We start from the raw sequence: 20,092 nt of genomic DNA, 5'->3' as shown, positions 1-20,092 counted from the left end.
AGTAGAAACCAAAGGGTTACCTAAGAGGAAATCATTGGCTGCTGTTTTCAGAAGTATCTTTTGTTAAACTGGGCCTTGAAACAGCAATTTCTTTTAATGGGCAAGAGTGGCACAAGGCAGCAGTTTTGTGTTAAACAGCTTTGTGGCAATTATGGCCTATTAATGAAGTAAATGTTAGAACATTTCATGAAGCCTTTGGGGTGTTCTGCAGGATGAATTCCTGTAAATGAAAGTGAATGCTTTCCACGAGGTGGGAAAGCTTTGCTTAATATTTAACTATAGAATTAAAAGTTCCAGAGCTGCAGAAATGACATGTGATCTGACTAATTGTGATTGCTCAAAAAGATGTGCCTTGCACTTCGGAAGCTTTAAGAGACTGCATTGCTTGGCTAATCAATGTACAGAGTGTCTAACAGCCTCTGCTTGCTGCAGTGGGAATTGCAGGTTGTTAGAATCATAGCATATTTAAAGATGCAAGACAGTCACACTTGGGTTTTTCCCCTCTAGGATCACCATCCTTGGAACAGGTGCAAAGTGGCTGGCTGTGCTAGAAGAGAAAAATTTAAAACCACGTAAGCTTCAAAAAAGCTATTGAGCCCCTTCTGCCCTCCCTCCTACCTTCCCACTCCAGGTATCTTGTATCTTGATACAGGCCCTGTCTCCTGTCACAAAGTCCTTTCTGCAATTACTGTGGATTGCAGTGACAAACAGTTACAAGCTCTTGTAAAAAAATTCTTCCTTAACCTCTGTTGTTGGTTCCCTCCTTGTTAAGGTGAAACACACAATCTCCAAACGCTCCACACTATCCTGTCGACAGGATCGCCGCTCAAATCACAAAGCTATGAGTATGTCTACAAGCACATAAAAAGCAGTGTCCTCCTGGGATCCATTTCAGGTGATGGCTTTATGCTGCACACATCCTGCTAATCCTGTTCCTTGCCTGTGCATTTCCTCCTTGCTTGCTTGCTGCTGTATGTTTGGGGATCTTAAGCCTTGGATCATTCAGGCTTGGTGATAGTTAAACTGGAGTTGTCTTTTTAATGTAGGGGTTTTCTGCATAATTCAGTGTGCCATAATGAAGCTTGTACACTTAAAGGCTTTTAGGTGGAATGTTTCTGACATGGTGGATGTTTTGGGTTTTAGCTCTTTTTTTTTTTTCAAGCAGGATCATTTATTTTGACTGGCTGTCCTCAGAGGTAGCAGGGTGAGATCAAGAAAAGTCTCATAACCAGTAGAACAGACTGTTCTGCAAATAGCTGACTTTAGCAGAAAATTCCTCTTGGAGAGGTTTTTCCATGTTCCCATTTCAATTCTTTTTGTGCTAAGTAATTGGCACTGCAGACATTTCTTTTCTCTTTTTTTTTTTTTCCCTTTGGTGTGTGTGTGTGAATTATATAATTAGGAAAAATATCAGGCCCACCTACTGTGCAGTTTGTTGTGAGCAGTGCTACTGAAGCAACTTCTACTCACAAATGATCAACCACAGAATAACTCATTCTGCTTTGTAATGAGGGCTGACTTTTTCAAAGAGCTTTTTTAACTCAGTTTAGTTTGACTTTTAAAGTCTGACTCCTCTGCTACAGAAGTTGCCTCTGACTTTGGTCTTAGTGAGAGTAGTGCTGAATCTTGAACGTGTTACTATAGAAATTTGTCTCAAATGCAGAAGACTATTCTTGAGTGAAGTTAACATGATTGATTTGTCTTAAAATTCTACTTCCTTGAAAACTTAGACTATAAATATTCCAGTTAAGTAAGCACTTCGACAGGATCTATTTTTATTAAGGTAACTGTTCATGGCTTACCTGCCTACTAATGAGAACAAGATGTGAAAGCTAAGTAAATAGAGTGAAATAGCTTGACTGGTTACTTCAATGAGAACAAACAAACATTTCTGAGTGATCTTAGGTATTTAAGCCTGTAAACCAGGGCTTGTTTATTTTCTGACTCATATAAATAGTTTCCTTAAATGAGATTTAAAAAACTGATGGAAGAAAAACTTTGCCTTAAGGAATATTTCCATATGAAGAGAATACCCTTAGAAGAAGACCTATAAACTAAGGATTGAAACCCTCTTTTAATAAGTCAGGCAGCATCCCAGATAGTATTATCTGCTTAATGTGGATCAGAAGCATTTGGCAAAGGTGGAATTTGGCTGTTTCAGTGTTCAGGTTTTTTTTCCAAAGAGTACTCCATGTTCTAAGTGGGCTTCTTTTGTTGTAGGTGGGACAGATATCATTTCTTGTTTCATGGGTCAAAATGTTACAATTCCAGTTTACAAAGGAGAAATCCAGGCCAGAAATCTTGGAATGGCTGTAGAAGCGTGGAATGATGAAGGTAACTGTTACCCAAAGTACTGTGCACACTTGTGAAACTGAAGGTCATATAACTATTGTATTTCACTTGTGAGATGGGTAAAGAGCTGTTAAATGAGTGATTTCCCTTGGAAAATATGTTCCCCAAGATCTTACCTGGATTGTACAGTACTCCAGTGAAGATAATCAATGTATAAAAAGGTTCTCCTTTTCCATCACTCTAGTGAAGCACCTTGAGGCCAAATTCTAACCTCTGGTGTGTATGCTAATTAGCTCTGTTGCTGTGGGTGCCGTGCTGGCTTCCACCCTGTGGTGTAACTCTCCTGAAGTTACTGAGGTTATGGTAGGAATGAGTTTAGGAACAGAACACAAGCAGTTAAGCCTCCCAGTCACAGCTCTTCTCATGTCTGCATCAGTATCTGGCATGAAACTAATAACCGTAGGTGCTCTTTGCTTTGGTGCTCTATTGTTTGCAGAAGGAAAATGGAGAGAACCCCTTTTTCTTTGTATACAGGAAAACCAGTTTGGGGTGAAAGTGGAGAACTGGTTTGTACCAAGCCTATTCCCTGTCAACCTACACACTTCTGGAATGATGAGAATGGAAACAAGTACAGAAAGGCTTATTTCTCAAAATTCCCAGGTATGTAATGAAGGCCTTTGGATATTGCTCAAGCTGACCAGAGATACAGATTGTATTGCTGCTCTTGGGAAGATACAGGTTTGTTCTTGCCCAGTGATAGGCAGGTGCAGCTTTGAATCCAGATTTCCAAGGTGAGAACTCCACAGCATGTTCAATAATATCTCACTTTCTGTTTGCTAGCAGTTTCTTTTGAATATTGATCCAAATCAGTTTAAGAATCTCTGGAAAGCTCCAGTCCCATCTTGCTCCTGTTCTCATTAGGCAGATATGACTGTAACAGCCTGATAATCTCTAGTGCAGACACAGACTGCTTGGCTTGGGTGTGAAATGAAAGTGCTGAATAGGTCAGGGAGCATTCCTGCATTAATGAGTGCTACTGCACCTCTGCCAGGCTGCTTCTACCTAACAGGAAGAGTGAATCCTAAGGGATAAGTGCTGGCTTGCTACCTCATTAGCATGATGTTTAAGTGTATGCTGTCTCAGACATGCATATTCTGCATTCATACAGTCTTCCAATGGTGGTAAGAGTAAAGGAACTGTGAGCCAGAGTCTTTCTTCCTAATAGTTGTGGAGGATTCTGCTCAACCAGAGCTTCTGCTTCTGTGGCACAAGGATGATGAATTCTCTGCTGCCTACTGGCAGGGGCTTTTACAGGAGCAGGACCCCAAGCTGCTGCTTTTTGGAGATGGGAGGGCTTTAGTAGAAAAAGCAGCAATGTAGAATGAATTCCCAGGAGAAGTGAGGATGTGCAGCAGGAAATAATCATGGAAGATTGAGGGCATGTGGAACCTGCAGTCTGCGTGGAAGTCTGATGACAAGAAATGGGAAAGCCTCAAACTTTTGACAGATGCTAGACTGAAATCACTGTGGTCCAGGAGTTCTGTCTTGTCTTTCCTTGTAAATGGGCTTAAGGCTGTAAATCACTACAACTACCTTAAGGGAGGTTGTAGACAGGCAGAGGTTGGTCTCTTCTCCCAGGCAACCAGCACCATAACAAGAGGACACAGTCTCAGGCTGTGCCAGGGGAGGTTTAGGCTGGAGGTTAGGAGGAAGTTTTACACAGTGATTGCCCACTGGAATGGGCTGCCCGAGGAGGTGGTGGAGTCACCATCACTGGAGGTGTTCAGGAGGAGACTTGATAGGGTTCTTGGTTGCATGGTTTAGTTGATTAGGTGGTGTTGCATGATAGATTGGACACACTCTTGAAGGTCTCTTCCAACCTGGTCTATTCTATTCTAAATGAAGTTAGGGAATGGTCTTATGTAGGCCTGCCTTTGAAAGTAGGCTTTACAAAACTTTGAGTTGAATTGGCTGGTGTTTCTGTTTGTGGCAGCATCTATCTTAAAAATAATATGAAAGTTACTCAGGCTCTGAAAAGTCAAATCAAGGACATTAAGCACAGAAGCTCCCTAGGGAATTGTTAAGACCTGCCATGCAAGCCCAGATATCTTCTTGCACAGAATTTAAATCCTAAGAAAGACTAGAGGGAGTGTTGTAACCTTTCTGGGAGATTCTTCCAGGTTCCTCAAAATGTGGTGTTTAGAGCAGCTGTTCATGTTCTCTAGTGGATGCTGTATAGTCATGCAATCAGGAGATGAGGGTCTGATCCTAATGTGAACTAGCCCTTTGTAGCAAGTGCAGTGTAGATGGTCTGCATAGCTAAGTACTGCTACATTTGCTGTGAGTTGTTAAAGTATCTGAGATGTTACATTTTTGTATATATTTTAAGTTAACTTGAGTTAAACCTCTGCTGTGACTGAGTGAATAAGAAATTAGCTGCTTAACCTCTGTCATTCTCTAATAGGGGTTTGGGCCCATGGTGATTACTGCAAAATTAATCCCAAGACAGGAGGAATTGTCATGCTGGGTCGCAGGTATGGTATGGTGTTTGGAGTAAATGTGTTAAGGTTTGCAAGGTTCACCTGAGAACATAATGGGCATTACTCTGTCATGCCTGCCAGCTTTATATTTATTTTGTGAAATCCAGTATGTGGGTTTCAACCCTTAAATTTTAGCAGCTGGCTTAGGGGGAAGAGAGCCCTTTTCAAAGTTCTGCTCTACTTTTGACAGTGTTCAACTATCATCTAGGGCAGCCTGCCTGGGTGCATTCCTGTGGTGCCTGCCCTAGGTGATCCTGTTTTGGAAGGGGGTTTGGACTCTATCTCTGAAGGTCCCTTCCAACCTTTAACATTTTGTGATTTTGTTTCTGTAATTTTGTGTCTCATGGTTTCTAATGATCACCAATAAATCTGAATTGAGGGTGCAGGACATTCAAGGTGGTGCATCAGGGAACTTTGTCTTCTAGTCTTGGCTTTGCCATTGACTTGCTTTACAACAAAGATTATAGAAGGTAATGATCTTGACTTGTGCTTGTGTTGTGATCTTGAATGATCACTAGTTGTGGCTAAATTTTCAGCTTGCTGCTTGAAACCAAGTTGAGTGAGTGCCTTGAGCTGTGACTGGCATTGTCATAAACAGACCTACTTGACAGACATACGGCGCCAGGCTGCTATGTATGAAGCACAAGTTCCAGCTATAAGAGCTGGAAAATAATGAGAGACAATTGCAATATGGAGTACTACAAAGATTCTTGGTCTGTTTTGTCATCAGTGGAGTGTGTGTGTCTGTTTTGTCACTAGTGGAGTGTAGGCTACTGGAAAAGGGAGGGACTGGGAAAGATGAATGAGTAGTGTTGAGGTTCTCTGTACCACTTCATTCTAATGAGCAGAATGCCTTTTTAAATCAAATTCTTTTAAAATTTAAATGTGGCTGCATATTCACTGCACAAATGCAGAGAGCCTTGGTTAATTGCATCCATTTTTCTCTTTTCATCAAACTCTAATCACATTTTAATGCTGCTTTTTTGTTTGTGTGATTTTCAGTGATGGTACATTAAATCCAAATGGAGTAAGATTTGGAAGTTCTGAAATCTATAACATAGGTATGAAATTACCTTTCCACCTCTTTCAGCTATGATATTGTTGCCTTCTGATCTGAAATGCAAGCTTTATAAAGGTGTTTGGAGGCATTAAGTAATAAAAGACTTGCTGTTTTTCCAATGAAAGTACAGACCATATTAGCATCAAGTCAAATTTGATGTTGTAGACTTGAAATTGGTTGTTTTCCTGAAGCATCTCTAGGGCTCCAGAAACTGATTGAGATGTGCTGTTCATAAGATATTACTTTGATACAATGAGTTTATGTGGCCTGATTGTGTAATGCAAGTTTATAAGAATATTTACCTTTTTAGACCTTTTTTTGTGTGTGCCCCAAGACAAGCCCTGGGCTGGCTTTGTTCTTTCTTAATAATCAGGAGTTCTTGAGCTTGTACTCAAAGATCGATCTTGTATCTTGTGGAAGGTGTTGAAACAGTGCCTGTGAAGGTGCTAATCTGAGACTTAGTTATCTATTGCCTCTCCTTGTTCTTGAGTTTCTGTCTGTGCAAGAAGAAGGATTGTGAGAAAAGCCAAAGAAAATGGCTGAGTGTCAAAGTTTTTATCCCAAAAGTTACAGCTTTTTTCTTTGGTCTTTCTTTTTCCTTTGGTCCTGGACCTAAATATATAAGGTTATTAAACCTGGATTTTCACCTGAGCACTTCAATTCAGAGCAGCCAGAAGAGAAGTTTGTAGAGTAACCTAGCCAGGATGTCTGTGTTGAGACGGTGGTTGAGTCACTGTCCCTGGAGGCGTTCAAGAGGGGATTGGATGTGGCACTTGGTGCCATGGTCTAGTCATGGGGTCTGTGTTGATAGGTTGGACTCGATGATCCTCGAGGTCATTTCCAACCTTAGTTAAACTGTGATACTGTGATACTTTGCAGGAGGTGATACTTCTTGTGGTTGCACCAAAAGAGAGGTGCCTCTAGAATATGCAAATGCTAATAAAGACTCTGCCTTTATTTTCAGTTGAAGCCTTTGAGGAGGTTTCTGATAGCCTCTGTGTCCCTCAGTACAACAAAGATGGGGAGGAGAGGGTGATACTCTTCCTGAAGATGACTTCAAACCATGCCTTCAGCGAGGGTCTGGTGAAGAAAATCCGCGATGCAATTCGTGTGGCGCTTTCTGCCAGGCATGTTCCAAGCCTCATTCTAGAAACCAAAGGCATTCCGGTATGTCATGGAAAATGCTGCCTGCTTTTTGCCTTTGTCACCTTGAATAGTAATTAAGGAGCAGTTGTCATTGCTCTTCAAACCCACATGCGTGGAAGTTTTAGCATCTCAAAAGTGTATTTGAGCTTTATAAATAGTTTGTCTATGTTGCCTAGCAACATCATTTCATCTCCTTCTCAGCAAAGCGTGTTTTTGTGTTTTAACAATGCCTAAAAATGCTCATTCTCAATTTATAAATGTGTGGCATTTTCTCAGTAATATATACTTAAGCCTTTTAACAGGGAAATATTATAAAGGTAATTTCACTTCAGCTTTGCTGGCTACCCATAAGCTTATTTTGCTTTTGTTTTCCTGTTTTCAAGTGGCATTCTCAGGAAAGCTGAGCACTGAGCAAACTTGTGAAATCATTTTATAAGCCATTTTACTTTCACATCTGCTTACCCACTTAAATGGAGCACTATTGCTGCCCAAACTGTAGCAAAAGCTAAAATAAAATCTTTGTGCTTGGGAGGGATAAGGAGAGATAAACTTGTATAGCTGAAGGTTCTGCATGCCCATTCTTTTGGAGCTGTTACTCTGCAGTGCTGCTCTTTGCTGTAAGGACTCTGCAGTTGAAATACCTGTTTTTGCAGTCCTCCCTGCTAGATGTTCCTGAACAGCCCTAAAAGAGCAGAATGAGGGTGCAGTGAGTTATTGCAAGTCCACTTGTGTGTGCTTAGAGAGAAGACTTGAGACCAGTTGTTTGATATTCTGATACCCATTTACTGCCAGTGTACCTTTACCTGTGAAGGTGGTCCTAGAGTTCAGGGCTGCCAGCCCCCATAGTGTGTGCAGCCATCTGGGTCTGAGCTGCTGAGGTGTCAAATAATACTTGGCTCAAATGTTGTCTTTGCATGATACTAATTTCCCCTGCACCCATTAAATGTCCAAGTCTAGGTTCCCTGGGCTTCAACTGAGCTTCTGCATGAAGTGCTGAACTTGTAAACCATGTAAATCACCTGAATGTACAGCATGAAGTTGATGTGATGGGCTGCCCCTCGGGGAAGCCTGCTTCGATCATTAATTAGTTCACACGTTGACTGAATTTACAACGGAGTGAATTTTAATTACCTTTCAAGTAAATACACCAGTGGTAAAGAGATCAAAGCTGTCTCCCATCTTTCTTTAGAAGTGTTGCTTGGGAGGGAAACCTCTTTGTATTCTACTTTTAGAAATGTATTTGAACCCATCTGAGAAAACAGTCTAATGTTGACTGCATACTGTAACTCTGCTGGTAGAAATAGTCAAGCTGTGTCGAAGTGATTAGGACTGTACATACAAATCATGGGGTTTAATGAGATATCCAGGTGCTGAAAACCTACTGCAACCTCTTGGTGCAAATCTTCCTAGTGCTGTCCAGGCCAGATAAGCACTCTGGTTTGTCAGCCACAAGATGTTTACTAATGAAGCAAAGTTGCTTTGAGCAGTCTGATCTTTTTAAAGGGTGCAGTTCCCTTGCAGGCCACTGAGTTGTTCTGGTTTCTGAGCACTTGTGAAGATTGGGTTGCTAATCTTAGAAGGAAGAGTACTTGACTAAGATGGTTCAGGAGGGTAGGGTTACACAACTTCAAGTAGTTGGAATAAGGAAGGGTTTGATTTAGTATCAAGGTCAATATTGCAGATGTATATTCAGTTGAGGATTGTTTAGCCTGCCTCAGAAATATCTCTAATGGAGAATGGTGGAGCAGGAGTTCCAGTGGGCTTTGGAGGCCAGAATAATCTGGGTTCCCCAGTCAGTAGATTGTGTAATGAAGTAGTTCCTGTGCCCAGAGCAGACACACAAGACTAAGGAGATACTTGGATGTCAGCTTTAGAAGTTGCCACCTCAAAAAACATCTCGGTTGTACTAGACCAAGGGAGCTGGGATTAAAGTTTTGATGCCTATAAAAGCAGAGGCCATTAAAAATGGGCTTTGACAGTTCCTGTTAGCATGGGAGGAGTGCTTTACTAGTCAAACTAAAGTGGCCTCATCCCAAGGAGAGAAGAATTAGGGGATTCCCCCCACCCTGTGATTTTCTTACTTTGAGTAGCTTAAGGTCAAGTCTGTTTGTTCTGCTGCAATGTGGAATTGGGCTCTGGTTGGTTTCTTGTCTTTTTTCTTCTTTTGAGCCCACATGTAGAAAATCTTAATTGTTTGAAAATTTGATGTATCAGAACACAAACCAAAGATTTAGAGAGTAAAACTTAGTTTAGACTCTGATCTGATGTCATTAGTTTAAGTTGGAACTTGGTCAGGTGTGTACAGTATTACCAAATAAAGGAGAGTTTCATTTTAGTTTATTCCTCTGAGTTACTCTGAATCTTGAAGTGATTTTTACAGAAGAAAGATTCTGGTGCTGCCATCCTGGCCTGCATCAGGAGCAGTGTGGCCAGCAGGAGCAGGGAGGTCATTCTCCCCCTGTACGCTGCACTGGTTAGGCTGCACCATGAGTACTATGTCCAGTTCTGGGCCTCTCAGTTTAGGAAGGAGGTTGACTTGCTGGAATGTGTCCAGAGAAGGGCAATGAAGTTGGTGAGGGATTTGGAGCACAAGCCCTATGAGGAGAGGTTGAGGGAGCTGGGGTTGCTTAGCCTGGAGAAGAGGAGACTCAGGGGTGACCTTATTGCTCTCTACAGCTACCTTAAGGGAGGCTGTAGAGAGGCAGAGGTTGGTCTCTTCTCCCAGGCAGTCAGCACCAGAACAAGAGTCTCAGGCTGCACCAGGAGAGGTTTAGGCTGGAGGTTAGGAAGAAGTTCTATACAGAGAGAGTGATTGCCCATTGGAATGGGCTGACTGGGGAGGTGGTGGAGTCACCATCATTGAAGGTATTCAGGAGGAGACTTGATAGGGTGCTTGGTTGCATGGTTTAGTTGATTAGGTGGGTTGGATTAGTTGATAGGTTGGATGTGATCTTGAAGATCTCTTCCAACCTGGTTTATTCTATTCCAAATGCAAGAGAAGGGAAGACATTGTGCTGAATTCTGATTGAGTGCTGGGGTGGTTGTGGGCTTTCACAAAGATTTCCATAAAGCTACTACATGAGAAGTGTAACTTTGTCATGACTGGTTTTGTTTTTCAGTATACAATAAATGGGAAAAAAGTGGAAGTAGCTGTGAAGCAAATCATTGCAGGGAAAGAAGTTGAGCAGCGAGGAGCTTTCTCAAACCCAGAGACTTTGGACCTGTACCAAAACATCCCTGAGCTTCAGAACTTCTGAAGTCACTTCTTTTGGGTGGTTTGTTTTTATTCAGGTTTTTTTTTTTTTTGCATCTGTCTTTTTGTTGTGTGTTTGTTCTGTATATACCAATACTGTATGTAAAGAAAAAAAAGCTCTATTTAATACCAGTTGTTATTTTAAAAAGAGAAAAAAACTATTTCATGAAGTGCATTATGAAAGGCCCAAGAAAAGCTTAGCTCCCTTTTTATTGGTTCAACATGCCATACCTCTTGGAGTGTTTTCCAGCCTGGAAGGAGGAACCTGCCTGTTTTGGTTTTTGTGTGAGTGCATCTTTCCTTGTTAAATTTCTTTCAGCAGCCCATCAGATGGGAGCACCAATACCATAAGTCACAGTTAAGCAAACCTCTTATGAAAGAAATGTTCTATCTTTTTTTGTACAACTGGATTTTTAGCAATATATATATATTTTTTGCTTCCCCTGATCCATGTGTTTCATGTCACCTGTAAGGAATATACTGTGGTTTTAAGTACTTCACCCTGAAACATGGAGGTGTTCTGTATGTAGTGTGCACTTAAATGTTTTTTATAAAGCCAAATCATAATGCACTAAACCCACCTGACTTGACTCAGAATAGTCTGTCTTGAAATATCTCACGGTACCCTTGAAGGTAATTGCTGCTTCATGTTGTGATGTAACCTTCCTATTGTTTTAAACTTGTAGTTGATAGACTTCTGGAGACTTGGAAAGTGAGGGAGTGATCACATCCTCCTTATTCCTGGTGTAACTCCAGGTTATTCCCCTGGAATTTACAGTCATTGCTCTGGATTGACGACATTGCAGCTGAAGACAGCGTTCTGCTTCCTCATGTTGTTGGCTGTAAAGCAGCCATCCCATGTTACACGAGCTGAAGAATCCCAGTGTGTCCATTTATGGAGAGTTGGTGGGGTTTGTAACTTTTTTTACTACATGTCATGTTGAAAGTGAAAGACTAAAATGTTTTCTATCTCTGTGTCCTTCCAGTTTATAAAGGGAAAAAACCAATATTGTAATGAACATACAAAAACAGTGAAATGGAAGCATTGAAGCACTGCTTTGTTTATCATGAGATACAGTTGCAGTAGGAAGTACCCAGCCTCTGGTATTCACTCTCTCCTGCACTATTTGAAGTTTGGGTTCAATATTTAATGCATTGAAATCATGATGTACTTACAATTGTGTTTGAATGCATTTGGCATTGAGTTAATGAAAATAAATTGATTCTTTATATATATATATATTCTGTATTACCTCTGTCTCAGCTTTCAGTTATTGTCTTATTTTTTTAGTTTCCTTTCAATTGAGTGTCATGGTAAACATTTTTTTTTAGCTTGCCCCTGATTTTAATCCACTGAGTCTACAGAATTACTGTTCTCTGAAAGTTTTATCCTCTTTTCTTATGCAGAGCCTACAACAAACAGAACCTTGCTGCTAGTTGTGTATGCATGGCTGGCTCATTGAGAAGGTCACAGGTGAACAGGAGTGGAAGGAAGTGCTGAAAATATGCCTTGTGTCAGTACAGCAAGGAGTCGTAGGTTGTGGTGTGTCAATGTTCCTGAAAGGGATCTGTGCTCTGTTACTTAGGGCAATATGTAGACATTCCTGTTTAGCTGCAGAGAGCAAGAGTGTTTACTGTATACTCCTTCCACCCTCTGCTAGATCTCAGCTTGCTAGCTTCACTAAGCTGAGGGCTGTTGCAGAATATGTCAAATATCGCTGCTAATAATTTGGTAGGAGTGAAACTGCTGGGGAGGAGCCCCCTCAGGTGGTCTGTGGCTGAATCCACTGTTAGTGTGTGGATGCCAGCCCCATATTCACTGCACAATGCAGAAATGCCTCATTAGCAAATGAAGTAATGAGCTCTGTCTGACTTTTTGAACTGTACCAATTCAAACAACAGACCATGCTGGTATGATACATGAGATAATGTAAATACCAAGCACCTGCTAGGAAAGTATAAAATGAGCTATGCAGCTGCCAATAACCTATGATTAACAGTACTTTTAAATTCCTTTCCCCTCTGGCATGCTACATATAAATTTTACATTAACTGTGACTTTGTATTCATTAAAACTTCATTATATTGTTCTTTAATTCATGCAAGATGTCTGGAGTTTACAAAGCCCACAGATCCTTATTAATAAGTAATTTTGGGATATTTCATTAATTAAAGATAGTGTAGAAGCACAGATACATTAAGAACATATACAATGCCTACAGGCTGGGTTTTTTAATCCATTACCCTGATGGAACCACTGTGGAAAGTTTTGTGAACAAGTACAATTTGATCTCTTGCAAATGTCAGATGCAGCAAAGCTTTTCCCAGACTCTAGTTGCAAACAAAAATACAAATATATATTGATCTGTGGACTGACAGTGACTTTATAGCCATCAAGCCCTGATGGGTGGTGCAGACTGAGCACTGTGCAGACAAATGACCTTTCTGTGCTGTGCCAGGTTTCAGGGGCCTGAGTTTCACAAGTGCTGGATGCTGACAGCTCATGGAAATCCAGGCATGAGGTTCTTGCACTGGCTTGTAAAATGACTTGCATTTCAAAGGAGTCTGTATCAGAACTGGAAATGCCATCCAGATTTCCCAAGTGTAGCTCCTTCATCACAGATCCTCTCCTCCTAATACCCAAGGTGCATTTATCTTACCTGTAGTGAACATAACCAATTTCTTTGGCTGCTGCTGTGGGGCTGTGAAGGTGACTTCTCTACTGAGTTCAAAGTGCTCTGGCATGAAAGCAGGGAGCTTAAGTCATCAGTCAAATAGAACAGCAACTTGATTGTCTTTCTGCTTCCCACCCCAGATTATAAACTAGCTTTGATATCACCCAGATGCCTGGCACAGTAAGGTCTGGCATGGTGGTGCAGCTCCTAATACCAATGGCATTAGCAACAAAAACTCAAATGAGTGCTGTGCCTCTGTGATGCTCTGAAGGCTAAGTTGGGTAACCCTGGCAGAATGAACTGAGGGAGTGCTGACCTACCTTAGGTGATGTCCAGAAAGTCTCAATGCCTGACTGTGTAACTGGTTGTACCTTGAAGGTGCTGCTTGCAGGAATGCCCTGCACTTTGCTTGTTTTTAGTTTGGGGTTCACTGTATTCTGGAAAGCTGCATGTGCAGACTTCAGTGCTGTGTGTGGCTTATTATGGAACTTGCTTTGAGCTCTGATGTAATGTTCACAGCAAAGGAGTTCAGAGCAGGGGTACTTCAGGAGCTTTTCTCCCTTGCTTTTCTGCAGATGAGTGACCATTGAGTTGTGGTGGAATCAACCCATTTGCCCTTGTCTCATGGAGGGACTTAGTTTCATTGCTTCCCTTTTGGAGATTTGCTTTTGTTAGCTCCTGCTGGAACAGGTACTTCCCCCTCCCACTACCTTATGATTTCAATTAATTTCCCTGGTTAGTGGTGGTTCTTAAAGAAAGAAAATGAGCTGGTACCCAAGCAGGGCATAGCTAATAAAATGATTATGGGCGAGAGAAATTGGTTGTGTGAATTACTTAGTGGTTTTAAAAACACAGGTAATTGCCTGATGGAATGCAACTTCCCTGGGGCCATGATTGTCTTTCCATTTTAAATGGGCATGCATATTAAAGGATGTCCTTCACAAGGCAGAGCTGTCCCTCACACAGGTAAATGGGTGTTATAATAACAGTTTACATGCAGTAGTAAGGAGTACCAGTCTGCCAGCTTGGTCTGGAGACAACAATGCAGGCTTTTGGTTTGGGGAAAACCAGTGTCTATAGGAATGATCTGACAGGGAGATGATGTCCAGGTCATGTCCAAGTGAATCTTTGGTCGTCTTCATGTCACATCCCTGGATGCAAGTGCTGTCCTAGTTTTCATGTTGGTAAGTGCTACTGCAGCTGGCCCACACTAGGGCTCTGATGGGGCCAAAAATCAAGTCTAAGTATTGTCCTAGTAAGCCTGTGAATCTTAGGTGATCAACAGGCTGTTAAGAGAGGAGAAGGCTCATGGATAGTGAGTACATGCCTAGGGCAGGGTGAGATCAGGCCCTGCCCTGAAATTCTCTGGTTTTTCTCCTTGGTGCAAGGTAGAAGAGCTTGGGTGAGATGGAAAAATGTTTGTCAGTGAACATATTTGAATCTGCCTCATGCGGTTTGCTTTGGTCAGAGCATGGAATGGACATTGGTTTGGAACAAGTGGGGAGCGATGGGGACAGACTCTTCCTCAGTGACAGTAGTGATAGCATGAGGTGTAAGAGTTTTTAAACTAAAAGATGGTAAACTTAATTAGATGTAAGGGATAAATTCTCTCTTGTGGGGGTGGTGAGGCACTGGAACAGGTTGCCCAGAGAGATTGCTGGTGCCCTGTGTCTGAAAGCATTCAAGACTCGGTTGAACAGGGCTCTGAGCAGCCTGACTGAGTGGAAGGTGTTCCTGCCCATGGCAGAGAGTTTTGGGACTAGGTGATCTTCAAATTCTCTTACAACCTGAACCATTCTATGGTTTTCTAAGTATCATTAAGTAATGCTACACTTGGATTTCTGCACTTCCCTTTCATCTAGCAGGTCCCTTTACTGAACACTTAACCTCCGTCCACACTTGAGACTGATCAGAGATGTTCTGGTACACAGGAAGGCTTTGGATTTGTTATAGGTGATCTCTGGAGCTCTGTGCAGAGAGCAATTTCTCTGCTTAAATCTTTTAGCTCATTACTGGTTTCCTGAGGTGTCTGCCTACAGGCTAGATCCTGCGTCCTACAGAGCTGAGATGATCAAGCCAAAAATGCTTGGTTCATCTTTTGCCCTTTGCAGATATTTTTAGCTGTTAAGATAATCAGATGTCAGACAGCAACAACATGTAACTTATTTTTCTTCTACATCTTTTGTAGCCAGGAGAGGCTCCATGTTGTACGTTGTCTTCCAGAAATCAAAGCAGGGTATGAATTGCTGTGCAGCATGGCCAGAGTCCGGTACAGCAACCGTGGAGCTGCTGAGAGCCTGAATATTTTCCTTGCTGGGAATTAGGGGCCTTTTTAGATTAGAATGAGACAATCAACATCATTCTGAGCATCTTGCTCTACATGATCTGTGTGCAAAGTGGGGGCAAATCTGTTATGCAAAGGAGAGGGAAGCAGTCTCTGAAATGCTATTAGTGAGTCCAAGAGTGTCTCAGAACAATTTCAGTTGCAGAACAATAAGATGTCCCAAAGTATTAATGCAGCAGGCTGCAGCTGTCATCATTGCTTCTGATGGCCAGAGAAATACTTCCAAACCACCAGTCAGAGATGAACTTCAGTGACAAAACAGCATTGGTGGGGCTGGGAAAATCTTTGGTATGCTATTGTTTAACTGGGTTGTGTAGCACATTAGTGAAAGCTTAATTGGACCTTGTACTTCTTAATTAGAAGACCTTAATGAATTTGCATCTTCCTATTTTTGACAAGTGGTTTTGCAAAGTTCAAGAGGCTTATCAGCATTCAGCCTGAGATTCCAGCTGAAAGGAAAATGTGCCTTGGAAAAAAACCCCATCATCTCCAGGATGGTTAATTAGTTTACAATAGCATATTAAAGTGTACGTGTGGAGGATCACACCATTAATGAGGAGTCTGTTAAAAAAAAAAATCCCCAAAAGCCAAGCTTGTTTCCCCAGTTTTCTTCTCTCTTCTGTAGTGCTTTCAAGGAAGTTAAGAATTGGCTGTTGCAGGTAACAGCCCCACTGATGGGCTTATTCCTGTGTGTTGTCTGGTTTAATTTTACTGGGAGAGTTTCTAACATTTCTAACCTGTGGAGGCTGCAGCCTGTGTTTTGCCAAGGAACAGAGTATTTCTTTTCCTTGGATGAGTTTCATGCCATTAGAAGTATGGCTTGGTTATACTGCATTGTGTTCCCCAAAGATCTGGGTATGGTATCATGGAAAATAGCTCAGACATCACCCTTTGAAGAAGCAGACTGCTCTTCAAAGGCAAGCTTGAAGTTAGGCAGCAAGACCTGGGCAAGGGGAGAGCTGAAAGCAGTAGCGATGTGAAGGTTTGAGAGGGGATGGATGGAGATGTGTATCTGGGGCAGGAGGTCATGGCAGTGTTCCTCACTCTGCCATCCTTGAATGCTGTGATGTTTGGGAGCCTATAGCTGAACATTCATCCCCAGGAGATGCCTGTTCAGTTTGGCTTTGGTACTTGAAAAAATAACATTTTGGAAGCTATATGTGAAGCCTGGTCTCACTTAACCAATGCATTTCCTTTCAGTGAGGACAAGAGCTCTAGGGTTGTCTTCAGACAGCCTAATTTTAGTTAAACCCCAGCTTGGCATGATGGGATTTTTCCCTTTCTAAATATCAGGGTTTAACTCAGGCTCTTTCTTCTCCAAGGAGAGTCCCAGTCTGTTTCTAACGCTGTTACCTCTCATGATCTCTGCCTGTCTGCAGCATCTTTCCTTGCCCAGGAAAAGGTGGGTTTTAGGAGCTCAGCGACATATGGTGCTGCATTTCTTTCCTTTTTAGTGGATTTTAAGCTGATGGGACTTAACTGGTGCATCTGGTCCTGTGGGAGCCTGGCTGATGGGATGGGACTATACCTGTGGCAGTCCAACAAGTGGGTGGCTATACCTCAAGAACTCACTGGAACATTCTTTAGGACATGATGTAGGGTCATGGTGGTCTTGGGTTAATGGTTAGATTTGATGGTCTTAGAGGTCTTTTCCAACCTTAATGATTGTATGATTTATTTCCCTTTAAACCAGGTGTATTTCTCTTCAGCTGATATTAGCTTCAAAGAGGTGAAAGTTAAATTGAAATAAATTGCTTGAAGAATTGGTGCTAGCTTAGCCAACTGGGTTTAAAAGGTGAGCTGAGCTTAAACAGGTGTGACTTCCAAGCCTCGATGGGCCTAAAGAGGAGGCCTTGCCTGTGCAAATGTGATACTCAGCTGAGAATTTTAATTTGCCTGGTTCTCATGTATAATAAAATAGGCTGGATACATGACACTTCATGAATTAATGCAGGAGTACAGAGCATGAGGAGAGCTTCTCGTACAGGATTTGTCCTTATGATGCGAATGCCAAGCAAGGCTTTAAATGGACCTGGCTGTCTGGGCTCCTGGAGCCCATTTCACGCTTCACTTCAGGGTTCCCATTTCCTGAACCATGTTATTATTAGAGGGTGTGTGCCTGCATGTGGGGAGGGAAGTTAGGGTGGAAATGCCCAGGCCAGCACAAGCTCATCTAAACCCCCACTCGTATATGTGAGCTTTTAGCACATTGGGGGCCCACGAGGCATTTGTGAAGAGATGAAATGGATAGGAAGAAGCAGGGAGAGAGTATCAGCCTGTCATCCTTCTGTCCTCTGTAGGTGTGAAAGGCATTATTAAACTCTGCTGGTGTGAATTGGATTACTGGGGCTGTTGGGGTGGGTGGGAGGAAAGGCCCAATTGCTTTTGTCCAGGCATTTTGCCTACCAGGGAAAGCACAGAGGGATTTCTCTTTAATTTGTTCAATGGATAAAAACTGCATGTCTGTCCAGGGCTGCTGAGATGAGAATAAATAATCCAGGTCTGTGACCCACAGGGGTGACGTGCTGCTGGGTGGCAGCCCTGAGGCTGTTCAGATTCAGAGGTAAAGTATGGCTGTCCTGTCTGGGGTGAGGGAGGGTGTTCTGGGTGCCATGGGGAGAGCCTAGTTCATCCTCTCTTGGGGAGACTGTTGGTTCCTCTGTGCTGTGGCTGTACACAGGATGTCAGTACACATCTCCTTCCTCCATCTGCCCTGGCTAGACAATGCTGTCTTGGACACACCAGCTTTGTTGCACAGTGATCTGTGCAGTGCTGGCCCCCTCAGGCTTCCAGGGACCAGCATAAGGAAGAGATGTCAAGTTCATGGGTGATGCAGCATCATTAAACTCTGCACTGCTGCACAGAGGTTTGGGAGGGGTGAGTGGCCATGACTTTCTGCACCCTCTTCACCAGAAATCTCTCCTCCCTGTGCTGAAGCAGGACCAGATCATGCTCTGAGAAGCACCAGCTAGAGGGAGGGCAGCCCTGGTGTTAGTGTTTGTGCCAGCAGCTCCAGGATGACAGATAACATCTGCAGGAAAAAAACACACCACCAAAACAAAGCTCATGGTAAGGTGATGAAACATGGTGAGTGCCAGACACAGCTACAAACCCACACCGATACCAGGGTGTTATCACTCCCCTGGTGAAACCTGTAATTAGATTGAAAAGATGACAGCTGGTTCTGATGGCATAAAAATATTGAGACATGGTTGAAAAATGAGGACTTTCTCCTAATGCAGCTGGAATTAAAACTGGGGAGGGGGGAATAAAGATTGCTACAGCTCATCAAAACAAAATTCATTTTTTCTTGAATCAGTTTATTTCTCTTAATCTTTGGGAAAACAAAGCAGTTGTGGAAATAGGAAAAAGAAAGTTACTGTCCCTGGGGCTCCAGGTTGGGATTCTGGTGGTTGCAGGTAGTGAGTGTGAACAGTGCTATGCTGTTTCATATCTCCACTGCTGATTCTCCTCATCTTCTACCCTTTAATCTTTCTGGACCATGTGAGCTTCATCCCTGCCTGGTGCATACAGCACTTGGCACCACAGAATCTTGCTGGAAACAGCTACTTGAGTTTGGAGCACAAGAAGTGCTGGAAACCCCTAGATGCGTAAGACAGAGGGTCAAACACATTTCCACCCTAGTTGAAGAGTTTCTGCCTTTATTCCCTGGTGCAAAACCTCAGTTCCTGCTGGGTTCTATATGAAATAATTACTTTCATGTACAAACTGGAGAAAAAGGAGTTTCTAAGTGTTGTGGAGTCTGATGTGACAATTCTATTAGGTTTCGATGGGTACCTGCTTGGCCTTGTAAATTGAAACTCCCGAAGTTCACTCTCTGTATCTTATCCTGGTATTTAATTTTCTCGCTTCAGCAGCAGGGGGTGAAAGGAAGCTGGAATGGCTTTATTCAAATCTAGGTAGGAACTGAATGTAACAAAAAAAAACCAAAACAGTATTAACAAAAAAAGAAAAGGGAAAAAAAAGCCTCTAACCACACAGGGAGCATTGCTCTTGCTGTTCTTCCCCAGCTCTGGAAAGGCAGGTTTGTGTATTGATGTGACAGATCAGCTTGTCAGGCTTTGGTGAACTTTTCTGCAGCACACACTTGTTTTTCCACTTCTAGCATTATAAACCCATCCTTAATGGAGACTTTGTGCCATGAAGATGGAGCTGGGTAGAGCTGTGGCATAATGGCCAGCTCTGAGCTGTCTCACTAGCAAGCCAATTCCTGAACTGTAAATGCCATGTGTGTACAATAAAGTCATTAATGTAATTAATAAGTAAGAAAAGGCCAGGTGGACATAATTTGGGAGTAGGTAATATGCCAAAAAGTTCAGCTCCTGAGAAGCAGCATTTTGGTGTGAGCAAGTGGAAGGATTTACTGACACCTCTCATGTCCCCCCCCCCATCCCTCCTGAACATTCATTATGCTTTAAATATTCTCACACTGAGGTTGGTTTTTTTTCCTCCAATGGTCTAATTATGAACTTCATTATAATTGTTCATTAGTTTTATTTTGTTCAATTAGCTTAACAAGTTGCCAAATGAAATACAAGACTGGCAATTAGCTTGATCTAATTGTAATGAGCCACTCAAATTGGGTCACCAAATATGTTCCTTTATAGCACTTCTCTCACTCTCTCTCTTTTTTTTTCTTCATTCCAGTTGATGAACAATAACATAAATATTCAGAGCACCTCCTGGAAATTTCCCACTTCTTTGTTAAAGTAAAACTAAAAATCAATGCTTTTCCTCTTGGTCGTTCAGGAAGGTGCAGCC

General features: G+C 42.2%; 1 protein-coding gene across 1 annotated transcript in view; it reads left to right on the top strand.

Moving 5' to 3' along the window:
• Nucleotides 1-11,543, top strand: part of AACS (acetoacetyl-CoA synthetase) — a 44,999-nt gene extending 33,456 nt beyond the window's left edge. The window contains exons 11-18 of the mRNA XM_068157431.1: nt 508-572; nt 773-895; nt 2,221-2,334; nt 2,827-2,952; nt 4,757-4,826; nt 5,835-5,893; nt 6,857-7,059; nt 10,158-11,543. Of these exons, the coding sequence (XP_068013532.1) occupies nt 508-572; nt 773-895; nt 2,221-2,334; nt 2,827-2,952; nt 4,757-4,826; nt 5,835-5,893; nt 6,857-7,059; nt 10,158-10,295 (898 nt within the window). The 3' untranslated portion in view covers nt 10,296-11,543. The remainder of the gene's footprint in view (nt 1-507; nt 573-772; nt 896-2,220; nt 2,335-2,826; nt 2,953-4,756; nt 4,827-5,834; nt 5,894-6,856; nt 7,060-10,157) is intronic.
• Nucleotides 11,544-20,092: the final 8,549 nt, after the last annotated feature.

Source organism: Melanerpes formicivorus, unplaced genomic scaffold (genome assembly GCF_026170545.1).
Source record: "Melanerpes formicivorus ecotype bairdi unplaced genomic scaffold, bMelFor1.0.p_v2 SCAF_36, whole genome shotgun sequence".
Lineage (NCBI taxonomy): Eukaryota > Metazoa > Chordata > Aves > Piciformes > Picidae > Melanerpes > Melanerpes formicivorus.
Note: the sequence above shows the minus strand (reverse complement) of the source record. Positions and strands in the feature narration are given on the sequence as shown.